This window comes from Fukomys damarensis, unplaced genomic scaffold (genome assembly GCF_012274545.1).
Source record: "Fukomys damarensis isolate Sample0158 unplaced genomic scaffold, DMR_v1.0_HiC HiC_scaffold_17, whole genome shotgun sequence".
Classification (NCBI taxonomy): domain Eukaryota; kingdom Metazoa; phylum Chordata; class Mammalia; order Rodentia; family Bathyergidae; genus Fukomys; species Fukomys damarensis.
The window spans coordinates 15420259-15444535 of record NW_022900929.1 but is presented as its reverse complement, the minus strand read 5'-3'; the positions used below and the strand labels follow the sequence as shown (position 1 = coordinate 15444535).

General features: G+C 35.8%; 1 protein-coding gene across 2 annotated transcripts in view; it reads left to right on the top strand.

The window, feature by feature from the left end:
• Window positions 1–477: 477 nt before the first annotated feature.
• The window catches only part of LOC104853022 (cytochrome P450 3A9), a 45086-nt gene continuing 21286 nt past the window's right edge, over window positions 478–24277 (top strand). The window contains exons 1-9 of one of the 2 annotated variants that reach the window (XM_010610842.1): window positions 478–761; window positions 3445–3538; window positions 5469–5521; window positions 5936–6035; window positions 8510–8623; window positions 9245–9333; window positions 11100–11218; window positions 18697–18824; window positions 23218–23284. In XM_010610842.1, the coding sequence (XP_010609144.1) occupies window positions 691–761; window positions 3445–3538; window positions 5469–5521; window positions 5936–6035; window positions 8510–8623; window positions 9245–9333; window positions 11100–11218; window positions 18697–18824; window positions 23218–23284 (835 nt within the window). In that variant the 5' untranslated portion in view covers window positions 478–690. Of the gene's footprint in view, window positions 762–3444; window positions 3539–5468; window positions 5522–5935; window positions 6036–8509; window positions 8624–9244; window positions 9334–11099; window positions 11249–18696; window positions 18825–23217; window positions 23285–24277 lie in introns of both variants that reach the window. The other variant, XM_010610841.1, reaches the window with a different exon arrangement.

The window sequence follows — 24277 nt, the reverse complement described above, 5'->3', positions numbered from 1 at the left end:
CTGACTGTGCCCTGGAGAAACACATTATCTTATAAAGGCAAATAACAATGGAAACAAACTATGTTGTTGAAAATTAGAGGTGCTGCAAATAGTAGAAGTTGCTCAGAAGAGGAAGTACTTCTATCTGAGGAGATTAGATACCCCAGGAAAGAAAGACTGTATAAGATGAATTTTTGGCTGAATTCATGACTTTTGAAGGTTGAATAAGAACATTCCGTGGGCAACAAGAAGTTTAGGCAAAGGGATTGGAGAAGAAAATAAATACATATATGTGCCTTGTTTGGGTGGATCTCAAGTATATCAGCATAAGGGCAGCCCTAGATATAAGGACAAGGTACAGGTGATGCAATGCTTCTGATAAGAAGCAAAGATCTTTGGACTTCATGAAACCATTTAGCTTTATTGATTTTTCTACAAAATATGTCACAAGACCAGAATAAGTATGTTCATGACTCAGCCAATGGGTAAGATAGAGAAGCACTGGACTCTGTAACTGGGGTGGAGAGCGTAGAGCCCTGCTACTTGAATGCACATCCAGCCCCACCTCCTTTCCCACATAAACGTTTGTGAAGATTCTCACTGAATCACAACCAGAAGGGAAGGACATCCCTGGAAGCACAGTTCCACAAAGTGCCACACAATCCACTGGAAGGAAAACTCAGAAGAAATAATTGTTGAAGGCAACTGGTAATGGACCTGATCCCAAACTATTCTATGGAAACCCGGGTTCTCCTGGCTATCTGCCTAGTGCTCCTCTATCTGTGAGTAACTGTCCAGGCTCCTCACCTCTGTGACTACAACTTGGGTTACAAATCAGGCCAGTCTTTCTCTCATCTGTTTCAAAAATCAAAAGTGAAAATGACGGGGAACTTGTTTAAGAGTAAGAAACCTAAGGAATTATTGCTCATCTTATGCAGAGCCTTTGAAGGAATTAATAAGCACTCCCTTCCTATCAAACTCCCAATTTCTATGGCCTGGAAGGGTTAGTGACGTTACTTGCTTTGGGGAATGACCTGAGTGAGTCACAATTTGGGCCTGAACTATCTAACCAGAATTTAGTGAAGGCATATTACATCACTGGTTAACATGTGCAGTGAGAAGCACTCTTATACACCTTCTCAGAATTTGGGAATAAAATTTCTGCATAAGTTTCTGTGCAATTATCTTTCTGTTCTCAGTCTATTGAGAGATGAGCAGGAAGACAGCCCCTTATTGACAGAGGTTCTTGTTTTCTGTACCCACCCCCCAGAACCACTTACAAAACTCTCCAAGATTACTCCAGAACTCATGACAGGTTCAAATGAAATTCTTGTCTCTCTTCTGATATCCTTCCATAGAACTCCCCTCCTCCAAACAATTCTATTCTGCTACTATGCAATAAATTGAACTCTTTAAGTGCAAATGCTTCTTTTGAGTAAAGAACTTCCAGATATTTTGAACTTTTATTATTTTCCTTCCTGTCCCTGGGAGTTTAGCATCAGGGAAGGGTTATAATTATTCCCTGATGTAAAACTCTACTGACAGCCTCAGAATCCAAGAGTCAGTGAGCCAGCTTGTGTTAAAAATATTTTTTCCTGGGGCTGGGGATTTAGCTCAGTGGTGCCGTCACCTGTCTCACAAGTGCAAGATCCTGAGTTCGATCTCCAGTACGAAAAAATATTTCCCTGTAAATTACTGTACAAGGCATGAATCAAAACTATCTAATACAGAAGTTCCTGTCCATGGTGGGATTCCAGGTGGAGAGAGGTGTTATTTTGGAATATGGGTAGCAGAAGCTCCCCTCACATCACATTTGATTTCTGTCTCAATTTACATGTAAAATGATAGATGTTCATGATGAAATGAAAATAGAAAATAGAAATATAAAGTGAATCTTTGAAGTGAAAGTAATTTAGGGCAGTATGTTTTCCACATAATAATTCTTTACAGTTCATTAAATTGTGTTATTCTACTCAGTACTAAAATTTCTTTGACATAGTACAAGATTTGATTTAGAATATAGTGAATTTTTAAAATTTTAAAACATTTCTCATTGTAAAAGACACACTATCATTAATTCTCCTCAGTATACTCACTCTCATTTCAAATACATTTAGTCCATGATTCTTGTCATTTTTTCAGCAGTTTTGGAAGTCCTTTTTATGTATCTTTTTATGGCTGACTCAATGTCCTGAATGAATTCAAAATATGAATGGCTATTTCTGTCCAAAAAAAACCATTCAATGTGTCTTCAACCACTGTATTTACCTGATCTGGCACTGTGCCTTTTCTAGCTTTTCCCTAAAGTTCAAAGGACAGTGAAAGGTAAGAATTTTTAATCAATTCAGGATATCAAGGAAGCCATGAGAGCACAACGAAAAACATGCATGAAAGAGAACTCCAAAAGTGCTTCCGAAAGTGGCAAGAACAATGGGATGAGTGGGGTCAAAGGTGGACAAATATTTTGAGGGGGATTAATGCCAATTTGTCTCATTTAATTTTTTAAAATTTTATTGGTACAATTTAGATATACACACAATGATCACATTCATCAGAGGGAATTTGTATCTGTACATGATGTATCTGATTCCTCTTTCTTTCCCATTCCCCTCATCTCCCTCCAACCCTACTTCCCCTCTTTATTTAAAAAAGCCCCATTCCAATGTGTCTTTTAATGTAATAAATTTTTTAAATTGTAAACATTCAGCATATATTTTGATCATCACTTGTACATCCTGTTCCTTCAGAAAGTGAAAATAGGTCTATTGGGTGCAGTGTTTATGACCAGAGGTATTCTTAAAACGACCTCATATTTTTAGAAAAATGCCAAGAATATAAATCCAAGATGCAAACATCTATGTCTGTGTCATAGACTACTATGTTTTAAAATATACCTGTGCAGCAGTTTATTTTGCTTTATGTGTTTCTTTATATACCTGATCACTAAATTGTCTTAATTTCTCATTGTCAAGGAGAGCCAGTGAAATAAAAGATACCCACGTAGGAGTTAGGAGCAAGTGACAGAACATTGCTCTCCTTTCCCCTCAAGGCAGAACTACTAGAGATACCATGTGTACTGGCCCATACTGGAAGTCACTAGGGAGTAGGTGTGTTGGCATCATATGTATTTCCTAAGTTAACACAAGTGACTGAAATGACATTGAAAAGTTCTACCCCAAATCTCTCAGAAGCATTCAAACTCAAGTTTCTAGATTTTTATCAAGTACTCACTCTCACAGTGGGAGTCTAAGGGTTTCAGCAATCTTTGTGATTTGGGGGATTTTTCAGGGAATGTGAGAGAGAAGGTAATGAGCGAGTGTACTTGTAGCTGTGGAGATTTTATTGTCACTTATTTATTACGTGTTATCTTCTTTGACTGACCTCCAGTTCCTGAATCTGTAACTAGTGACTCATATATTTATATAGTCACAGTCCCTGTACCTGGCTTTCCCTATCACCTTGTAGATACGGGACCTCTTCACATGGCCTTTTTAAGAAGTTGGGAATTCCTGGGCCAAAACCTCTTCCCTTTTTTGGAACTATTCTGTCTTATCGTAAGGTAAGTACTGTTTGTTTTCCTTCTTCTACTTTTTAGGGTTGTGCAGAGAAGCATGATTCCATTAGTTAAAAAAAGAAAAAACTGCTCCTTGGCAGGAAACCATGACATATTCATTTTTCAGGAAGTGTTTTGTGGGCCTGATTTAGAGCATGGCCAGCTTTTTTCCTGGGCCTCAAATCATAACTCTTTGGCGCCCAAGTTTGCCTCAATTGATCAGCTGAGCTGTCCTGCACATCAGTACTCCATGTTGAGGACTACATATTAGACTTTATGAGTGTCAAAGGTAGGTTCTATTTTTACCCTGTGCAGATTCCAAGAAGGTACATAAAGACCTCAAGGAACTTTTTTGCATAGTTAAAAGATCACAGCTGAAACTAGAAATGGAAATGTGTGTTTGTGATTTTCAGAAGTAAAAACTCAGAACTTGTGTGTCTATATGTAGAGGTGGCATCTCTCCAAATTTCCGTCTTGAGTGGGAGTACTAGGAGGAGATTCTGCTTTGACTTCATTAACTCATGTTTTCGCTCAACAATATGACTGAGACATAAATTTAATGACAGATATCACTAGTGGCTTTTTAGGGGGGAGGCAGAGACTTGAATATTTATTTAGTTATTTATATTATAAAGTAGTAGGAGTAGATATTAATAAAGAAAATATAAAAGGCATTCTATGAAAGAAATTTTCATGAAAAAATAATTAGAGAATAACTGTTAAATACATTACATAACAATGTTAAATACAATATGTATCATGATCTTAAAAGAATATATTTATATCTATTATATATTTTGGTCTTTATGTATACCTTCAGTTTCTTGCACCAGAGAAACAATATAATATTTACACATGTGTGTTCCATTTATTTCACTTAAAAGTATGGTTTTAAGATACATCCATTTACCTAGAAATGTCTCAAATTTACCTTTCTTTTGGCTGAATAGTAGTATTCCATGTATTTAAAAAAAACACATCTTTTCCATCCATTCATCAGTTGATGGGCATTTGGGTTGTTTCCAAGATTTAGCTTTATTTTTTTTTTTTCATTTTTTCGAGGCAGGGTCTCTCTTTGTAATTCAGGCTGGCCCTGAACTCACAGTGTAGCCCAGGCTTGCCTCAAACTTGCCACAATCCTCCTGTCTCAGCTTCCCAAGTGCTGGGATTACAGGTGTGTACCACCATGTCTGGCATATGATTTAGCACTTACAAAATGTGCCTCTATAAACGTGGATGTGCATATAACATTGTGGTATGATGCTTTTAATTCTTTTAGGAAGAGACCAAGAAAAGGAATAGCTCAGTCAAATGGGAGTTTTTATCCTAGTTTTTTAAAGAATCTTTACACTGCTTTCCACAGTGGCTTCATCAGTCTATACTCCCACCAACAGTGGAGAAGGGTTCCCCCACAGCCCCACCAGTATTTGTTGTTGGCTGGTTTCTTGATAATAGCAATTCATTTTGGAGTGATTTAGAATCTCAGCATTGTTTTAATTTGCATATCTCAAATAACCAATAACTGGTGTTTTCAAAATTCTAAATAAGCTAGAATTCAAAAAATAGTTTATAAAAATCAATGAAAAGGATGCTGAATGAGGAAGTAAAAGAGCTTGCTTGCTCCTGGGAAACTCACTTTCCTCAGCTTTGGTTTCCACACATGCCCACAGAGGAAATAATGCCAAGGTTACAGGATTTCAGAGACATCACAAGAGAAAGTAGAACAAACACTCCTAAAAGAGAAGGAATTCCTGTAATTAATAGACAAGGAGATACTGTTTTCTTTCAGATATCTCTGAATAAGATCTTCCCTCCAACTGCCAGTGAGGGATATTAACCTGAATTTATGGGATTCCAGTTATTTGTGTCTATTAGATATGTGGTAACATCTAATATTTAGCACAATAATTAAATTTATTTTTACTTCTCTTTCCAGGGTTTTTGGGTTTTTGACACAAATTGTTATATAAAGTACAGAAAAATGTGGGGGTGAGTATTCTGGAAACTTGCATTTGGTTATCATGTTAGGGTGAAGTTCTAGTGCCTGAGGACAGTGTCAGCCCAGAGTTCTTGGCATGTAACTGTCTGTTATAAGATTTTGGAGGCTCATCTGGCCAAGGCTCCAATACATCACAAGAGTTGAAGTCCACAATCTGAATTAGACAGAGAACATTGCATGTTATGACTTTTCTCCAGGCTTTGATTGCCCTGGGACTGTTAGCCTTAGTTTCTAATGGTTTTGTTTCCTCTAGTCTCCATTTTTACTTTCTTTAGTCCTCTTTAATTGCATTATTTGAAGCCTTAATATTGTATACTTTCAAATGCATGGCCTTCTTTATGTTGATTTCCTTTTAATTTAATGCTGAAAGGAAAAGTTTAATAAGCTCTGTTTTCCTGCCACAGGTTTTATGATGGTCAACAGCCTGTGTTAGCTATCACAGATCCAGATATGATCAAGACAGTGCTGGTGAAAGAGTGTTATTCTGCCTTCACTAACAGGCGGGTAGGCATCCATTTTTAAACATCTTAGTATTTACTTTTTAACTCAATTTTATCATGAAATAATAATAAATTCACAGAACATTGTCAAAAGAATAAACCAGGAGGTTTCATACAGCCTGTATACTGTTTTGCCCAATGGCAGTGTCTTTCATAAGTATAAATTTAATATGCACTTGTAACAGTCCTAATTGTAAATAGATACAATCCATCCTTTGCAGTTTCTTGTGCTCTTATTGCCTGTGCGTCTGTGTGTATGCTTTTAGCTGTATGCAAATTCATCACATGTGCACATATGTGTAACCATCAATGTAGTCAACGTGAAGAACTGGTTCTTTACTATGAGGCTCTCTGCTGGTCCATTAGAATTATGACATGTAGCTCATCTTTCCTCTTAACATGAAACTTTTCACAGCAATTGTCCTCTTTTGGAGGACCCAAATACATCTATTTCTTTTTTCCTGATTGTGCTTTTGTTGGCACTTCTGTAACTTCTTTACCTGAACCTTCTTTGCTACTGTTTTTCTGTCCTAAATATTACATAGTTACATGGTTTACATTTACATATATGATCTGGTTAGTATTACCTGTTTTATAATGTATGAGGTTTGGATCAAGTTTCTTTTCTTTTAGGCCCATTTGCATCACAATTTTCCAACACTGTCTTTGGGAAGGTTGCTCTCCTTCTGCTGAATCACATTTGTACCACTGTCAAAAATCACTGGGATCTGTGTGTGAGGATCTATTTCTCATTTTCAATTATGTCCCATTTAATCACTGTGCCTGTTCCTCCTCCTGTACCACCACTGTTATTATGACAACTATACACTGAGTCAACATATGCAGAATGGTTCTTCCCATCTTATTTTATATTTTTCTGAACATTTTTACCTATTCTTTTTTCTTTGCCTTGTCATATAAATTCAGAATAAACTTTCTATTTCTACAAGGAAAATTGCCAATATTTCGATGGGTTAAATTTTATTAATAGGTACCTTTGCAAAGCATCATTATCTTTAATAGATTCATTTTGTTAATCCATGACTGCGATGTACCTCTCCATTCCTTTAGGATTTTCTTTATTCCTTTCATCAACATTTTGTAGTTTTCAACATACAGGCCTGTTCATGTTTTTCCAGGATTATATTTAAAATATTTCATTTTCTTTGAATTGATTAACAGTAGAAATGTATTTTTGTGTACTCCCAATTTATCTTAGAAATGAGGCCAGTTTTTGTGTGCTACCTTTCTATCCTAAAACCTTGGAACTCATAAGTTCCACAGATTTTTGTGTATTACATTGATTCTTAGAATATTTTTTCCTTTTCAAGCCATGTAACTTTTTTCTTGCCTTATTGCAACAGTTGAATATTTAGTTCAACTATGATGCTTGAGTAAGAGTGTTTAGAATGTATATTATAAAGGATACAATCTTTAATCTTCTTTATTTTACCCAATTTTACTTGATGCATCGGCTTTTGAGAATTTCTGTAGACTTCCTATCTATACTAAAATTTTTGTTTAATATGTATTGTTTAGATATTATGAGATTTAATATACTACTTGCATTCATCAAGAAATTCAGCCTCCCTTTAGACACCCTCCACAGCTTCTTCCAAACCCATTGTAATCACTATCTTACATTTAAATGACTGATATTTTAACGTGTCTTTCTGGGTCTAGCTGACTGAGGCTTTTTTTGAGTTGTTTCTGATTTTAGGGTAAAAGCATATAGTGTTTCACCAGTAAGTGCCTTGTTAGTGAAAGTCGTGCTTTCCATAGAATTGTTTATTAAATTGAGGAAATTTCCTTCTTAGTCTTCTTAATTTTTGTTATGAATAACTATTGGAAGTGTCCATTTTAATACAGAATATATTTTTAGATCATGGTGGTAAGTTTGAAGGAGTTTGCATTGATTTGTCAGCTTCAAGGTGGGAGAAGAATCATCATTCTTTTTTCATCTGTCCTTGGAGGAAAAAAGTTAACAGAAATAACTTTCACAAAATTATCTTGTTTCTCCAGATTAACAGTTCAAGTCCTAATCCTTTAAGTATTAAGTATAAATATTTATAAAATCACCATATCTAGGCTTTCCATCGTCAAGGTGCTCATGTCCTATATAAACATAAAGACAGAACTGATCTAAGGCAACCTGCAGGTGTCCAATGTATCTGACAACTTTTACTTATCTATTTCCACTTTGCTCCACCCAGGAGAATGTGGTAGGTTTTTGTCCTCTCTGTTACCTGGAAGGAGAGTTTCCCAATCATGTGGAAATTTTGCAGGTGTTAAAGTGACTAAAGCACCTCCCAGAAAACTAATCATTTGTAAGAAACATTTATTCAGTGTCTGATATAGGGCCAGTCACCTGACATACAGCCAGTGAGTAGTTGTTAAGCATTGATACATTTCTACAAATTCTTCTGTGTAAATCTCCAAAACTTATGTAGGGCAAAATATCTTTTCTTTGGACTGCAGTCTTTTGGTCCAGTGGGATTTATGAAGAAAGCCATCAGTATATCTAAGGACGAAGAATGGAAGAGAATAAGAACATTGCTGTCCCCAGCCTTCACTACTGGGAAACTCAAGGAGGTAATAAAACAAGAGGACTTTTAACAGGAAACTTAAACAATGAATCTGCAGACCTATAGAAGTTAAGAGCATAATGGTTTTCCAAGGGTGATGCTCTGAATTTGAACTTTGAAAGGTGGCAGTTTATCTTTATGCTTTGCAGTATATATTATAAGATTCAGTATTAGGACATAAAAGATGCCAATAGCTCATTCATAGACATACATCTACCATAATATACATGGCCACACTAATAGGTTTTTAAATAATGTTTATTACAGAGTCAGTCTATCAGAATGAAATGCCACCCAGGATATCTACTTCTGGCAAAGACAGATCTGTTTTCTTAGAAAAGATTAATTCTAGAAAAGGAAGGATATCTACTAGGAGTTTTACATGTTATTTTTATTGATTTAGTAATCCTCCTCTAATTTTTACTTGAGATTTCAATTAGTAAAATTCTTAATTTATATATATCCCTATCATCTTTCTCAACAGATGGTCCAATTAAACTTTTTAAAGTAAAAAACCCAGATTCACTATAAATGACAATTATGGCTTCATCCTTGGGCAAGACATAGACTGTAGGGCTTGAGTATCCTCATGTACTTAAGTGGTGGTGTGTTTTTGTTTTGTGCTTAGATGTTCCCCATCATTGAGCAGTATGGAGATGTGCTGGTGAAAAATCTGAGACAGGAAGCCAAGAAAGGTGAACCTGTCTCCATGAAAGAGTAAGTAGCTTTTCACACCAGAGAAACTATTTGGTATTTACACATGTGTGACTTATTTACTTCACTTAGGAGTATATCCTCGATATGTATCCATTTTGCTATGAATGAATCTAATTTCTCATTCTTTATGGCTGAGTAGTACTCCATTTTATAGAAAAACCACATCTTCTTTATCCAGTTTGCAACTGATGGGCAAATGGGCTGTACATAAGATCCTAATGAGATAATTGACCATGTGAAATAGGAATAAAAGGGCTAAAGGTGTAGGGAAAATGGGAAAGGTAATAAGGGAAAAGAAAAAATATGACAAAATGAAAAAATGTAAATAAAGTGTTTGTAAATGGGGAGGAAAGGAGGGGGTGAAGGGAGGGCATGGACAAGGGGAAAAATGAGAACAAAGACCTGTCATGTAAAGGTACAAGATCCCAATAATGAACGTAATTGTACTGTGTACCTTAAATGTACCAATAAACTCAATTTAAGATTTAGTACTAGTGCACCAGCTGGCCTTCTGAACAGTTATGAGAGTCTCCTGCAGCCTGCCAGAGAGCTGAAATTTCTGCTGCTGAGTAACTCCAGAAGCCAGAGAAAAGCACCAGTGTTGTGTTAAAGTTTCTATGGGCCATCCAAGAAGGCACATCTTCCAAGAGAAAGTTGGGAATTTAGGGGAAAATCTTCCCCATATTTATAAGGATCAAGATTAAGTTAGCTGCTTAATCATGTTTTTGGCTCTTCTGGAGGATAAAATGTATAGTTTAGGAAACAAAATACAGTCATGTCAAACTTGTTAGTGTAGAAGGTAGGAAGTGGTAGCAGGAAAGGCACTTTTAGTTATTGGGAGATCATTCATGGGCCACAAAAATGACAATGTAGAAATTAACTTAAATCTCTTCACAAGAGAGATTTATAGAGATTGCCATAAAAGTGGAACTATTAAATGTTCTCATCAATTCTTGTTCTTTTAATGTCAGCCTGGAGAGGTTATGGGTCAGGCAACTACAACATTTATGATGGAAAATTTGGAATTACGAAAGAGTCATGAGTAAATTGAGATTGCACTGTGCTCACTAGAGACATGTGGTTACTTAAGTGTGGGATCCTACCAATCCAAAAAGGAGGAGAGCTGGGGATTTGGCCCAGTGGTTGCACTGCCTACCTCGCAAAAAGGAGAGATTTACTATAGTTTTAAATGAAGAATAGTCTTGGTTTCCATATTCTGCAGGAATGATTCTGCCCTGAAGGCAACTCAGATTCCTAGTGTAGGGGAAGAATAGGTCTATCAGGAGCTTGAACAAAGGATGTGGTCAAGATGGATGATGCTCCTAGCAACTCAGAACAGGGTGTTACTGTTGTATGATGTGTGAAGGACAAGCTATGTTCACAGACTACGATGAATCAAGCCCTAGATTCATGTCACCTTTCTTGTTTCCTCTAGGAAAAGTCAATTACTCCACCCTTGTCCTGATGATGTATGGTGTTTGTACATCCAACTCACATCACTGTAATTTATCGGTATTCATCAGTTTAAATCACCCTATGTCCCTGTCACCCCTAGCAAAAGGGGAGTTGCATCATTGGCCCTCGATAAATACTAAACAAGAGTGAGGGGAACATAGATTGCAGACTGTCCAACAGATAGTCCTGACAGGGTGTGGGACTTATATCTTTCCTGGTCATAAGAATTTACTCCCATGTCTTGCTCAGTAAGTAACAGAAGGATGGCAGAAAAGTGGAAATTTTAATTTTTCATGTCTTTCTCTACTCAGCATCTTTGGGGCCTACAGCATGGATGTGATCACTGGCACGTCATTTGGAGTGAATGTCGATTCCCTCAACAACCCAGAGGATCTGTTTGTGGGAAAAGTCAAGAAGCTCTTAAAATTTGGTATTTTTGATCCACTCTTCCTCTTAATAAGTATGTGGACTACTGTTTCATTCTCTATCTCTTTTTAAATAACAGGTTGATTTTTTTATTCACATACCATACTACTTCCCCATTTAAACTAGAATTTCATGGGGTTTTGTCTTTTCTTTTCTTTCTTCTTCTTGTTCTTTTTTTTTTTTTTTTTGGTAAATTTAAAAATTATTGTTGCCATCAGCACTGCCAATTATAGAATACTTTTATCAATTTAAAAACCTGTACTTTGTAATTATCAACTTTCCTATCCTCTTCTGGCTTAGGCAAATATTAATTTCTTTTCTGATTCTGTTGATTTGCCTTTTTTGGACATGTCATATAAATGTAACTGCTCAATACACAGCCTTTTGTGGTTACTTCTCTCATTTGTCACTGTATTCTCAAGTTTCCTTCACCCTGAAGCATGCATCAGTGTTTTACCTTCTTTTAAACCCAAAGATTGTCTCTTTGCACAGACATGGCACATTCTATTGATCCATTCATCACTTAACATACATTTGGATTATTTTCATCTTTTGGCTATTGGGAACATCCTTTGGCTATTGCTGTGGATGTTCTTCTACAAGTTTGAACTTGAAAAATATTGTTTAATTATTTTTCCACTTTATTTTTAATGTTAGTGGCTCACATTTGTTGTATAGAATAGTGAGCTTTATTTCAACATATTTGCATATGCATATAACACACTTTGATTAATTTAACTCTCCCATTACCTCTTCCTCTCCTCTACTCTCCCTTGAATCCCTTCCACTTCCCTATTTCTCTCCCATCTATTTTCCTGTCATTTCTTCTTTCTTTTTGTAAACATTTTTCATATTTTTACATATGGGAAAAAATGTGTGATAGTTGACTTTCTAATTCCAGCTTATTTTGTTTAACACGATGACCTCCAGTTTCATCTATTTGTCCACAAATTGTGGGATTTGACTTCATCATTTTTATAAACAAAAATATTCCCTTGTGCATATATACATATTTTCTTTAGCCATTCATCCATTGACAGATACCACAGTGTCTGTCAGTTTAATTTATTGTAGATTTGCCATAATAAACATGAATATGCAAATATTACTGTAATCTGGTAACTTTAATCATTTTGAGGATATACTGAGGAGTGATATGGCTGTATCAACTGGTAGCTGTAATTTTAAAGAATCTTCATACTGACTTTTTTAAATTCATAAGTCTATTGGTACATTTTAGGTATACATTGCAATTGCATTCATCATTAGAAATTTGTACCTGGACAAGATATATCTTGGTTCTTGTTTTTTCCCATTCCCTTCCTTCCCTTCCACCCCAACCCCTCCTTATTTACAAAATCTTTGCTTTTATTTTTTCCTTCTGTTCTCAAATTTCTTTCTCTTCTTTCCTCCCCACCCCAATTTACCTCCCTGTTTTAACTTTTTCTTCCCATTTCACAATATCAATTATACATTTTGGTTCTCATTTATACTTTCAGTTCCTCACACTGGAGAAACTGTTCAGTATTTGCACATGTGTGTCCTACCTGTTTCACTCAAGATTATAGTCTTAATAGGCAATCATTTAGCTATAAATGTCACACACTTAACCTTCTTTTGACTGAATAGTACACCATTATACTTTTAAAAAATCTTTTTATCCATTCATCAGTTCATGGGCATTTGGGTTGTTTCCAAGATTTAGCTATTGTAATAGCTGTGCTGCTATAGACCTGGTCATGCATATATTGCTGTGGTATGATCCTTTTAATTCTTTTGGGTAGATATCCAGAAGGGGAATAGCTGGATCAAATGGGATTTCTAATTCTAGTTTTTTGAGGAAGCTCCTCACTGATTTCCACAGTGGTCACACCAGTCTATACTCCCACCAACAGTGGAGAAAGGTTCCTTTTCCCCACAGCCCTGCCAACCTTTGTTATTGGTTGATTTCTTGTTAGCAGCCATTCTTTCTAGAGTGAGATGGAATCTCAGCATTGTTTCAACTTGCTTGACCAGTGGTGTTAAGCATTGTTTCATATGTTTATTTGCTTCTTCTACTTCTTCCTCTGAGAAATTCCTCTGTTCATTTCAGATGCCCATCTTTGGACTGGGTCTTTAAACTTGGGGGACCAATTTTTTAAAGTTCTTTATATATTCTAGATAGTGGTCCTTTATCTGAAGAAGAGCTGGTAAAATTTTTTCCCACATTGTGGGTTATATCTTTGCTCTGTTGTGATTTCTCTTGCTGTGCAAAAGATTTTTAATAAGACAAGATCCCAGTTGTTGATCCTTTGTGCTAGTCCATGTGTGATTGAGATTTTGTTCATAAAGTCTTCCTATACCAGTGTCTTCAGAAGTTCTACCTCACCTCTCTTCCAGCCAGCTTAGTGTTTCAGCTTTAATATTTAGATCTTTAATCCACTTTGATTTTAGTTTAGTGTATGGTGAAAGATGGGCATCTAGTTTTAATCTTTGGCAAATTGAAATCAAGTGTTTCCAGCACCATTTATTAAAGAGGCTATCTTTCCTCCAGTGATAATGGTTGGCTTCTTTGTCTAAGATTAGTTGGCTGATTATATCTGGAGTTGTTTCTGCATCTTCTAATCTGTTTTACTGATCCTCGGGTATGTTTCTTTGCCAGTACCATTCTGTTTTTATCACAGTAGCTTTGTAGTATAGTTTCAAGTTGGGGATTGTGGTATCTGCTGCCTTGTCTTTGTTACCTACAACTACTTTTGCTTTGAATTTAAAATATTACAATTTATTATCAAAGGTGAGACCATGAAAGCTTACTGCCTTGATTCTTTTGTGAGAGTTGCATACTTTTACATCATATTTTTAGGTGCTTTGTTTATTTTGAGCTAGGTTTTGTATGCAGCTGAAGTAAGAGGCAAATTTGTTCTTTTGCATGGAACTGACTTTCCAGTTGGCCAAGCACCTTTTTTTTGGAAAAGAACATATTCCCCAAATCAATTGATTGTCATGATGCCTTCCTCAAAATCCAACAAATCATATGTACTTATGTTTATTTCTGTACTCCAAATTATATTTCATTTATTTAATTTTCTGCTTGTGCCAGTACCATACTGTCTTCATTTTTATATCTTTATGGCAAATTTTAATATTGGAAATCATGAATCTTACAGATTCATTCTTCTCTTTCAATATAGTTTGGACCTCTTGAAATGACTTGAGATGTTTGCCCCAAAATTTTGGGCTGTCCATTCCATATGATTATTAAAATTAAATTGTCATCTTGTACAAAGCAACCAGCTAGGACTCTGGCACAGAATGCATTAAATCAACAGGTGAATTTTAAGAGTTGACATTTTAATAATAAATTTTCTAGTCCATGACCATATCATGCTTTGCCTATTTATCTCTATCCTCTTTAATTTCAACAACATTTTGTAGTTTTTATTATATGTTACTTTTTTCAAGTTTATCAGTAATTATGTTACTTTTTGATATTATTGTCAGTGGATTCATTTGCTTTTTGATTGTTTCTTATGGTATAAGAAATATAACTTATTTTTATATTTTAGTCTCATATTTTGAAATGCAGCCATGTCTCTGAAAAGTGTGAGAGAGGTATGCTTCTCTTTTACCTTATCTTGGAGGAAGATGCTGTTTGTATCACAGTGGCTTTGTAGTATAGTTTCAAATTGGGAATTGTTATACCCGCTGACATGTCTCTGTTGCCTAGGATGGCTTTTGCTATTCTAGGTCTCTTCTGGTTCCAAATGAATTTTTGGATTCTTTTTTCTAGTTCTGTGAAATATAGTGTTGGAATTTCAATTGGCACTGCATCAAATCTGTATAGCAGTTTTAGTAGTATGGCCATTTTCACTATGTTGATTCTTCCTACCCACGTGCAGAGGACATCTTTCCATTTTCTTGTGATTTGTTTCTTTTCTCTTACTGCTTGTAGTATTATGTTCTTCTGTTGGGTTTCTGGGATCTTGATTATTATATGTCTAGGTGTACATTTTTTTGATTGTAGCTAGTTGGGGTCCTATATGCCTCAGTTATCTGAATGTCAAATTCTTCCCCTCTGTTTGGGAAGTTTTCTGTCATTAATTCTGTGAACAGCTTTTTAAAGTCATTTGTATTTTCTCCTACTACTTCATGTATTCCTATCGGTCTTATGTTATTCTTTTTTGCATCATCTAGGAGTTGTTGGATCAATTTCTCATGATCCCTTAGTGTTTTTAAGAGACCTCTCTTTTCATGGTCACTTACTGCAATCTTATCTTCTATACCTGAGAGTCTATCTTCGCATTCTTTTATTCTGTTGTGTACACTTTCAATGGAGTGTTTAATGTTCTGGATATCTGTTTGAATCTGTTTTATGGATTCCATTTCTTTCCTGTGTTGGGCATTTATTTTTTCCATTTCTTTCTTATGCTGGGCCTTCATGGCTTCTATCGTGGTTCTGAGCTCATCTATTTTTTTTTGTCAGTTTCTGCTCTAGAGTCTCGAATCACGACTTCCATTTTGCTTACTATCTCTATGTTTATCTGGGAAATTATTTCTACTTTGAATTTTTCTAGAGCCTGATTGATCTGTTTTGTTACTTCCTGTGCTTTGAGTTTAGGGTGTCCTGGTGGTTCACGATCGGCCTTTTCATCCTCATTTGCCCTATTGTTTGCCAGTGGTGAACTGGAAGTCTGTCTTTGTGTCTTGCTTAAGTGTTTTCTCATTTTTATTTTTGTTGTCGGGCTATCCTTGGTTTAATCTCTGGGTTATCATCCAAATCTTCCTGATATAGTTGTGCCCTAGCTTCTGTGTCTCTAACGACCCACAGACATTCTCATCTTCATAACATCAGAGAAAACAGCTCATCAAATCAACCACAATGCTTTACCCCAACTGATACAATCAGCAACACATTAAGATCAAGCACAATTTGGACACTGACCACCTGTGGTAGTCACTAGTCTATCACCCTTAAATCATTTGAATTAAATTGAAATCAAGAAGCAGTCCCGAACATGTCTGCAGTGAACAAAATTTCAATATAGTGTATTTACCATTTAATGGCTCAGACAGAGTGAGGATGCAAGACCCCTGATCTCAGTTAGCTGATGGCTGAACCCCCTGATTCTGGCTGTCCTCGGGCTGCAAGGCCCAGATTGAGTTCCCCATCCTTCTGAATGGTTGAACTCCGCAATGTTCTATTACAGGTTTCCCACGCCCTTTCTTTAAAGATATTCAAAGTTGGGAACTCAGAAAAATACCCTTGATGACCGCCTCTGCCTCTGCAGAGTGGGTCCAAAGACTGGCACAGTCAGGGGGTCTGAGAGTGCCGGGGGGGTGCTTATGGGGGTTCAGTGGCACCTTGAGCGATGGCTGCTGGATCGGGAGCTGGCATGGTTCTCCTCTGGGTCTTCTTGCAGAGTATCATATCATCAGCAAATAATGACAGTTTAACTTCTTCTTTTCCTATCTTTATTGCTTTAATTTCTTTCTCTTGTCTAATTGCTGTGGCTAATGTTTCCAGAATTATACTGAAGAGAAATGGTGATAGTGGGCATCCTTGTCTTGTTCCTGATTTGGATGTGAAGATTTTCAGTTTTTGGCCATTTAATATGATGTTGGCTGTTGGTTTTTCATAGATAGCCTTTATTAAGTTGAGATATAGACCATCTATTCCAATATTTTGCAGGGTTTTTATCATGAATGGGTGTTGAATTTTGTCAAATTCTCTTTCTGCATCTATCGAGAGGATCATATGGTTTTTGTCCATCACTTTGTTGATATGGTGTATTACATTTATTGATTTACGTATGTTGAACTATCCTTGCATCACTGGAATAAATCCGACTTGGTCAGGATGTATGATCTTCTTGATGATCCTCTGTATTCTGTTTGCTAGTATCTTATTAAGGATTTTTGCATCTATATTGATTAAGGAGATTAGCCTGCAGTTCTCTTTTTTAGTTGCATCTTTCCCTGGTTTGGGAATCAAAGTGACACTTGCTTCCAGGAATGAATTTGGAAGTATAGCTTCCTTTTCAATTTCATTGAAAAGTTTGAAGAGTAATGGCAGTAGTTCTTCTCTAAATGTCTTGTAAATTTCAGTAGTGACTCCATCAGGACTTGGGCTTTTCTTTGTTGGTAAATTTTTAGATACATTTTCAATTTCAATGACTGTTATTGGGGTGTTTAAATTTTTTATCTTCTTTCAACTTTGGTAATTCTTTAGTATCTAGAAATCTGTCCATTTCATCCGTGTTTTCCATTGTATTAGAGTACAGGTTCTCAAAGTAGTTATTGACGATCCTCTGGATTTCTGTTGGATCTGTTGTGACTTCACCTTTTTCATTCCTGATTGCATGGATGTGATCCTTTTCTTTCCTTTTTCTCATAAGATTAGCTAAGGGTTTATTGATTTTATTTATTCTTCTAGAAACCAACTCTTTGTTTCATTTATTTTTTTGTATTGTTTTCTTAGTTTCTATTGCATTGATTTCTTCTCTAATCTTTATAATTTCCTCTCTTGTTTGAGCTTTGGGTTTTTCTTGCTCTTGTTTTTCAAGGAGTCTAAGAGTCATTGTTAGGTTGTTTATTTGAGTTTGCTCTGTTTTCCTAGTGTGGGCATTCAGTGCTATGAATTTTCCACATAGGGTCAATGAATTTTTAATCAATTTATTTTTGCTCTTTGGATGCTAGCAATTTCAGTCATTTCCTTTTACTTCTGCATGAATATAAATACCATTTTGCCAATTGTGTTGATATTTTCAAAGTAACATTAGTTTTTGTTAATTTCTTCAATTGTGTTTTATTTTGTATTTCATTAGATTCCAGTGTGGTTTTTAATATTTTCTTCCTTTTGTTTGCTTAGGTTCATTTGCTCTTTTTTTCTTTAATGATCTGTGGTGTTAAGTTTGATTATTAATTTGAGATCTCTTGCTCAATAGCAATAACCTTCCCTCTGAGCTTTGCTTTTTATTCATCATACACTCCTTTTATTCTCCATTTTTAAATCTCAACCAGTTTGTAAAAATCCTTTTTTATTTCTTCTTCAATCCTTTGGTTATGTATATGTGTATTTTTCAATTTCTGTATATTTGTGAACTTTCCAATTATTTATATTTGTTTTCATTGTATTCTAATTGAGAAACTTCTTCTGCATTAGTTCTACCCTGACTTCTCTTTCTTGAACAGCATGATTGGTTATAGCACCAGACTAAAGCCTTATCTGTGCAAAGTGCCTGTTCTAATAATGCACAAACGAAGGAGCCATCAGGGTGTTCAGTCCTCCTCCTCTGATCGATGCAGATGTGGCCATTGATGACACTGCCATCGTGGTGACCCTGTGTGATGTGCCCTTGCTCAGGCAGTAGCCTGCAGCCCAAAGAAAGGTGACAGAAGGAGTAGCTCCACATGAGCACTCTGCTAACTTACAACCTGAGTGGTGTATAACTGTAATTGCCAGGTAAACATTTTCACTGTTTCTTCTTTGTCTTTCTACTACAGTACTTTTTCCATTTCTTACACCAGTGTTGGAAGCATTAAATATCTCTATGTTTCCAAGAGATGTCACAGATTTTTTAAAAATATCTGTTGAAAGGATGAAAGAAAGTCGCCTCAAAGAGAAACAAAAGGTAAAGTTTGATGGTAGTTACATATGGGTGTTTCACTTATTGATAATTGATTAGAATATATCTATATGATTTATTCTTTCTTTCCTCCCCTTCCTTCCTCCTTCATTCCTCTCTTCCTTCTGATTATATTTCTTTCTGATTCTCCTTTTCTCTTTTTTTCACTTTTCCCCTCTCCCTCTCACTCACCTCCTTTCCTCTTATTTATCCCCCAGCACATTTTTTATTTTGAGAAGAATTTCACTAAATCACTAAATTTCCCAGAGTCAGCTCAAGTTTGCAACCCCTCTGACCTCATCTTCCCAAAGTGCTGTGTTTTTTGTTTGTTTGTTTATTTTTTGTTTTTGTTTTGGTACCAGGGATTGAACTATAAACCAAAGTGCTGGGTTTACAGATGTTCACCACCATGCCTAGCTTATGTGTATGATTTCTACACATTTCTGTATTATCTTATGCCATATACAGGAACCTAATAGCCTAGATGATTGTAAATACTATATGTCATAAATATAAGATAAAATTAATAATATCAACAAGAATGAAAATGAGGAAAATAAATTTAGAGGAGAAGGGAGGGACTAAAAAAGAATCAAGCTTTATTATGTACAAGTACCCACTCTCCAAGATATGATTGTAAACTGAATGTGCTGCAAACATGTACTAATACAAAATAAACACATAAAGTTACATGGTGATCTCTAGAGAAACCAAGCTCTCATATTTTAGGGAGATTGCAGAGTGAGACAGAGATAAAGAATTTAAAATTAAATAATAGGCACAAAAATACTAGTTTATTGTGGTATGCATATTGTTGAGATAAACTCTTTACAAAAGTCCAGCAAAAGGAAACCTTGCACACTGTTGGAAGGAAGGTAAATTATAAGAGTCATTATATGCATCAGTTTGTGAATGGATAAAGAAATTGTGGTACATTTACAAGATGATATACTAGTTAGCATTAAAAACAGTAAAATCCTGTCACTGGCAACATGGATGGAATGGAAGATTGTTGAGTTAAGTGAATTAAGCCACCCACATTCATATGTATGATATAAGAAATGTTGACCTCATAGAAGTTGAGGGTAGAATGATGGTCACCAGAGGACAGGAAGAGTAGAGGGAGGGTGAAAAATATTGATCTTTGAGTACTATGTTAGGTTAGGTAAGAGTCAGAAATTCTCATGTACTATGGTACAGTAGACTGGCTACAGATAAATATACTGAACTACATATTAGCTAGAAGAAAGGATTTTGACAGTTTTCACCATAAACTATGAATATTTGAGGAGATAGGTATGTTTAACCTTATGTAAATATTATGCAATGTATACTTATATTAAAATATGTAAGATATTATCAAAGACCCCTATAGTAAGCCTGGATCTCTTATGAGACACTACAGGGTCCCTGAGATAGGAAAAAGAGAAAAAAGATACAGAAACAACTGTGTCTTGGGCTGATCTAAGCTGCTCTGTGCAGCAAAGACAAAAGGCACCAAGGACATCTAGTGTTTCTTCTTCTTTTTTATTTTCATTAAGTTTATTGGTACATTCTTCTTTTTTTATGGTCATGAATCATTTTTATTTTTAAAGTCTTTACCATTTGACAAGGTTGTTTGTATGGTACCAGTGACGTTTTAGGCAACACTTTCCCTGCCTTAAAGTAACAGGCTTATTTTGTTGATTTCTTCTATAGGTTGATAATACTGATACTTTTTAGTAAAAACTGTTTATTTCCTTACTTGAATGAATGGTTTTAATTTATGTTATTTTTGGTTTGATATAATTTTAAAATTATAAATGTAAAAAACTCACACTAATCTTTAAATTAATCTCCCACTATATCATTAAATAATAATAATGGGCTATGCCTTTATATTTAGACATTAGAAATTAAATAGCAAATATATATTTTTTTTCCAGCTTTAATTGAGTTTATTGGTACATTTTCGGGATACAGTACAGTTACATTCATTATTGGGATCTTGTACCTCTACATGACAGGTCTTGATTCTCATTTTTTCCCCTCGTCCCTGCCCTCCCTTCACCCCTTCTTCCCCTCCCCATCTACAAGCACTTTATTTCCATCTTTTGTTTATCTCACATTTTTTTCTTTTCCCTTATTACCCTTCCCCTATCCATCCCACCTTCCCTATACCTTTAGCCCCTTTCTTACCATTTCACCAAGTCAGTAGTGACCATCCTCAGTGGAGGAAAGATAGCCTCTTTAATAAATGGTGTTGGAAAAACTGTATCTCAACCTGCCACAGATTAAAACTGGACCCTTAATCTTTCACCATGCACTAAATTAAAATCCAAGTGAATTAAAGGTCTAAATATTAGAACAGAAACATTAAACTTGCTGGAAGGTAAGTTAGGCAGAACTCTCGAAGACATTGGCATAAGAAAACTTTCTGAAGAAATCCTCAGTAGCATGAGAACTAGCAGATAGAATCAACAACTAGGATCTCATCTTATTAAAAAGCTTCTGTACTGCAAAAGAAACCATCAGCAGAACTAAGAGACAACCTACAATGTGGGAAAAAATTTTTACCAGCTGATCCTCAGACAAAGGACTATTATCAAGAATATATAAAGAACTCAAAACAATCAACCCTCCCAATATAAAGACCCAATTCAAAAATGGGCATCTGAAATGAACAGATATTTCTCAGACAAAGAAGTAAAAGCAGCAAGTAAATATATGAAAAAAATGTTCCACATCACTGGTCATTCGAGAGATGCAGATGAAAACAACACTGAGATTCCACCTCACCCCACAAAGAATGGCTGCTATCAAGAAATCACACAATAACAAATGTTAGTGGGGTTGAGGGGAGAAAGGAAACCTTCTCCATTGTTGGTGGGAGTGCAGACTGATGCAACCACTATGAAAATCAACATGGATATACTTCAAAGAGCTTGGACTGGATGTTCCATTTGACCCAGCCATCCCTCTGCTGGGTATCTTTCCAAAAGAACTGAAAGAATCATATCACAGTGATGTATGTGCACCCATGTTTATAGTGGCACAGTTTGTAATGGCTAAAACTTGGAAACAGCCCATTTGCCCATCCGTTGGAAACTGGATAAAGAGGTTGTGGTTTTTCTATAAAATGGAATATTACTCAGCCATAAAGAACAAGAAAATAGATTCATTCATAGGAAAATGGATACATATTGAAGATATACTCCTAAGTGAAATAAATAAGTCACACATGTGTAAATACCGAATAGTTTCTCTGGTGTGAATAAACTGCAATAATACATAGTGTTTCTTCTTTACAAGTGTGGGAAGCAGCAGAACTGGGCAGGCCTCAGGACACCTGCTGATAACAGTATCACAAGTAGGGGCATTAGTATATCTTTTGCAGAAGAGAACAAATGGTTAATTCATATGTGAAGAATTTAATTGCAGTCAGTTGACCTTGGCTGGAAGTGAATTCAGCCAAGTCCTATTACTTTTAATGTAGTAATAGCCAAATGATGGAGGAGTAAGAAATTAGTGCCACATATAGCCTGTTAATACTGGACAGGAATGTCTGCTCTCAAAACACATGAAGCCTCATTTGTAAGTACAGTTTTCACATTTATCTGTATGTTAAAAAGAAACTAAGAATATCAACAAAAATTTACCATATTCTATTCCCTCAATGGATAAAAATTCTATTTATACCTTCATTTCCCAGGCGCTTTACTTTCAGATCTTATAAAGAATCATTTTATGTTTCATATTATCTAATTAAAGGTCCTTTTCGGCTACCTGATGCAGTTTGTTCTCTGTTAAATTTGATCCCACCATAACCTTTAGTGGCCATGGGAATTCTCTGTGTTTCACAGCTTTGCCTCAAGTGGGCTGTACACCACCACAGGAATGTCTTTAGTCAGGGAGGTATGACTGAGTATCACTAAAAATTACATTGCATTCCAGGATGGTGGTCTATTTCAAGATGGGTCCCTAAAACCTGCTGATGAGTTCTAGAAACAATAGATTAATCTATGAGCCACTGTTTAAGAGTTAAGCTAGGGGAACAAAAGATTAGCATCCTGGACTTCATCCTGACTAAGTAGGTGTGAGAGGAGAAGGAACTGCCAGTCTCCTGCCAGGAATTTGTGTTCAGGAAGCATATAAATCAGAATGGGGGAGTTCAGACACTGAATGCTATTGGACACAATATCTGGTTTTCACTCAGAAAAATCCTGTTCTCCAAAGTTTGTAGATCAATGTTGTTTTGTTATTTTTTTTTTTTTTTTTGCTTTTTTTGGTCACCAATCACACAGGCAACCTCAGCAAAAGTTTCATAGCTTCAGAAGGAAGTTATGCATAGTACTGTACTGATGTACTTCTGCGTTCGTGATTGATCTTCTGGCTTTGAAATTTCTCTTTCTGTTTCTAGCACCGAGTGGATTTTCTTCAGCTGATGATAAACTCCCAAAATTCCAAAGACGCAGAGTCTCATAAAGGTAAGTAAGAATGCCCCAAAGGCTAATGATAGAGAATCCAAGAGAACTGTCATTATTCTAGAAATGTACATGAGGGTTTACAAACAGTGACAAGTTTCTGGATGATTGCAGAAAGACACAATTGGATATTATACGCAGTAGTCAGAGGCACAATCTAGGAGCATGTACAGTAACATTCAAATATTGAAGTGAATGTACACAGGCATTTCATGCCTGGATAGCATCAGTGGACTTGGGGGGTCACCCATATCAGAATAAATGCTGGTTATCCACTACATCCAGACCCACTGAACCAGAATCGCTGTATGGGAATTTGTGCCAATGCATCTAATAAGAAGGGTTAGTCTCTAAACAGTGGTGATGTTCGCTGTGAATACACAGTGGAAGTGTTCATTAGCTTAATTTGCTGTAAAGTGTTTAATTTTCCTCTTGAAATTAATAAGTACCTTTTGAGGAAACCCTTTGGAACTGTGTTAATACCTTCCTCTTTATAATTTCATCTATCAGCTTTATCATTTGTGGATGGTTTCTGAGGAAAATCATTATTGCTATGCTTGTTATAAAATCATACATTTCTAACTCTCATTTCTTGCATCGTAATAGGTTAGTTTTTCAGTGTAGGTCAATATGCCCTTCTTTCTTTCTTTCTTTCTTTCTTTCTTTCTTTCTTTCTTTCTTTCTTTCCTTTCTTTCTTTCTTGCCTTCTTGCTTCTCTTTCTTCCTTTCCTTCATTCTCTCATCTTCCTTTTCTCCCCTCTCTTTTCTTCCCCTTCTTTTCTTTACTTGCCTACCCCATCCTTCCTTCCCCCTCCCTAATTCCCTTCTCTTTCCTTCCCTCCTCCCACCATGCCCCTTCTATCTCCTTCTCCTCTCCCCTACACCCTTTCCTTTCATTTCTTCTGTCTTCTTTCCTATATTTTTCAATGTCTTTCTTTTGTTTAAATAATGTTATGTAATAAACTTATTTTATTTTCATTACTGTTTATTTTGATG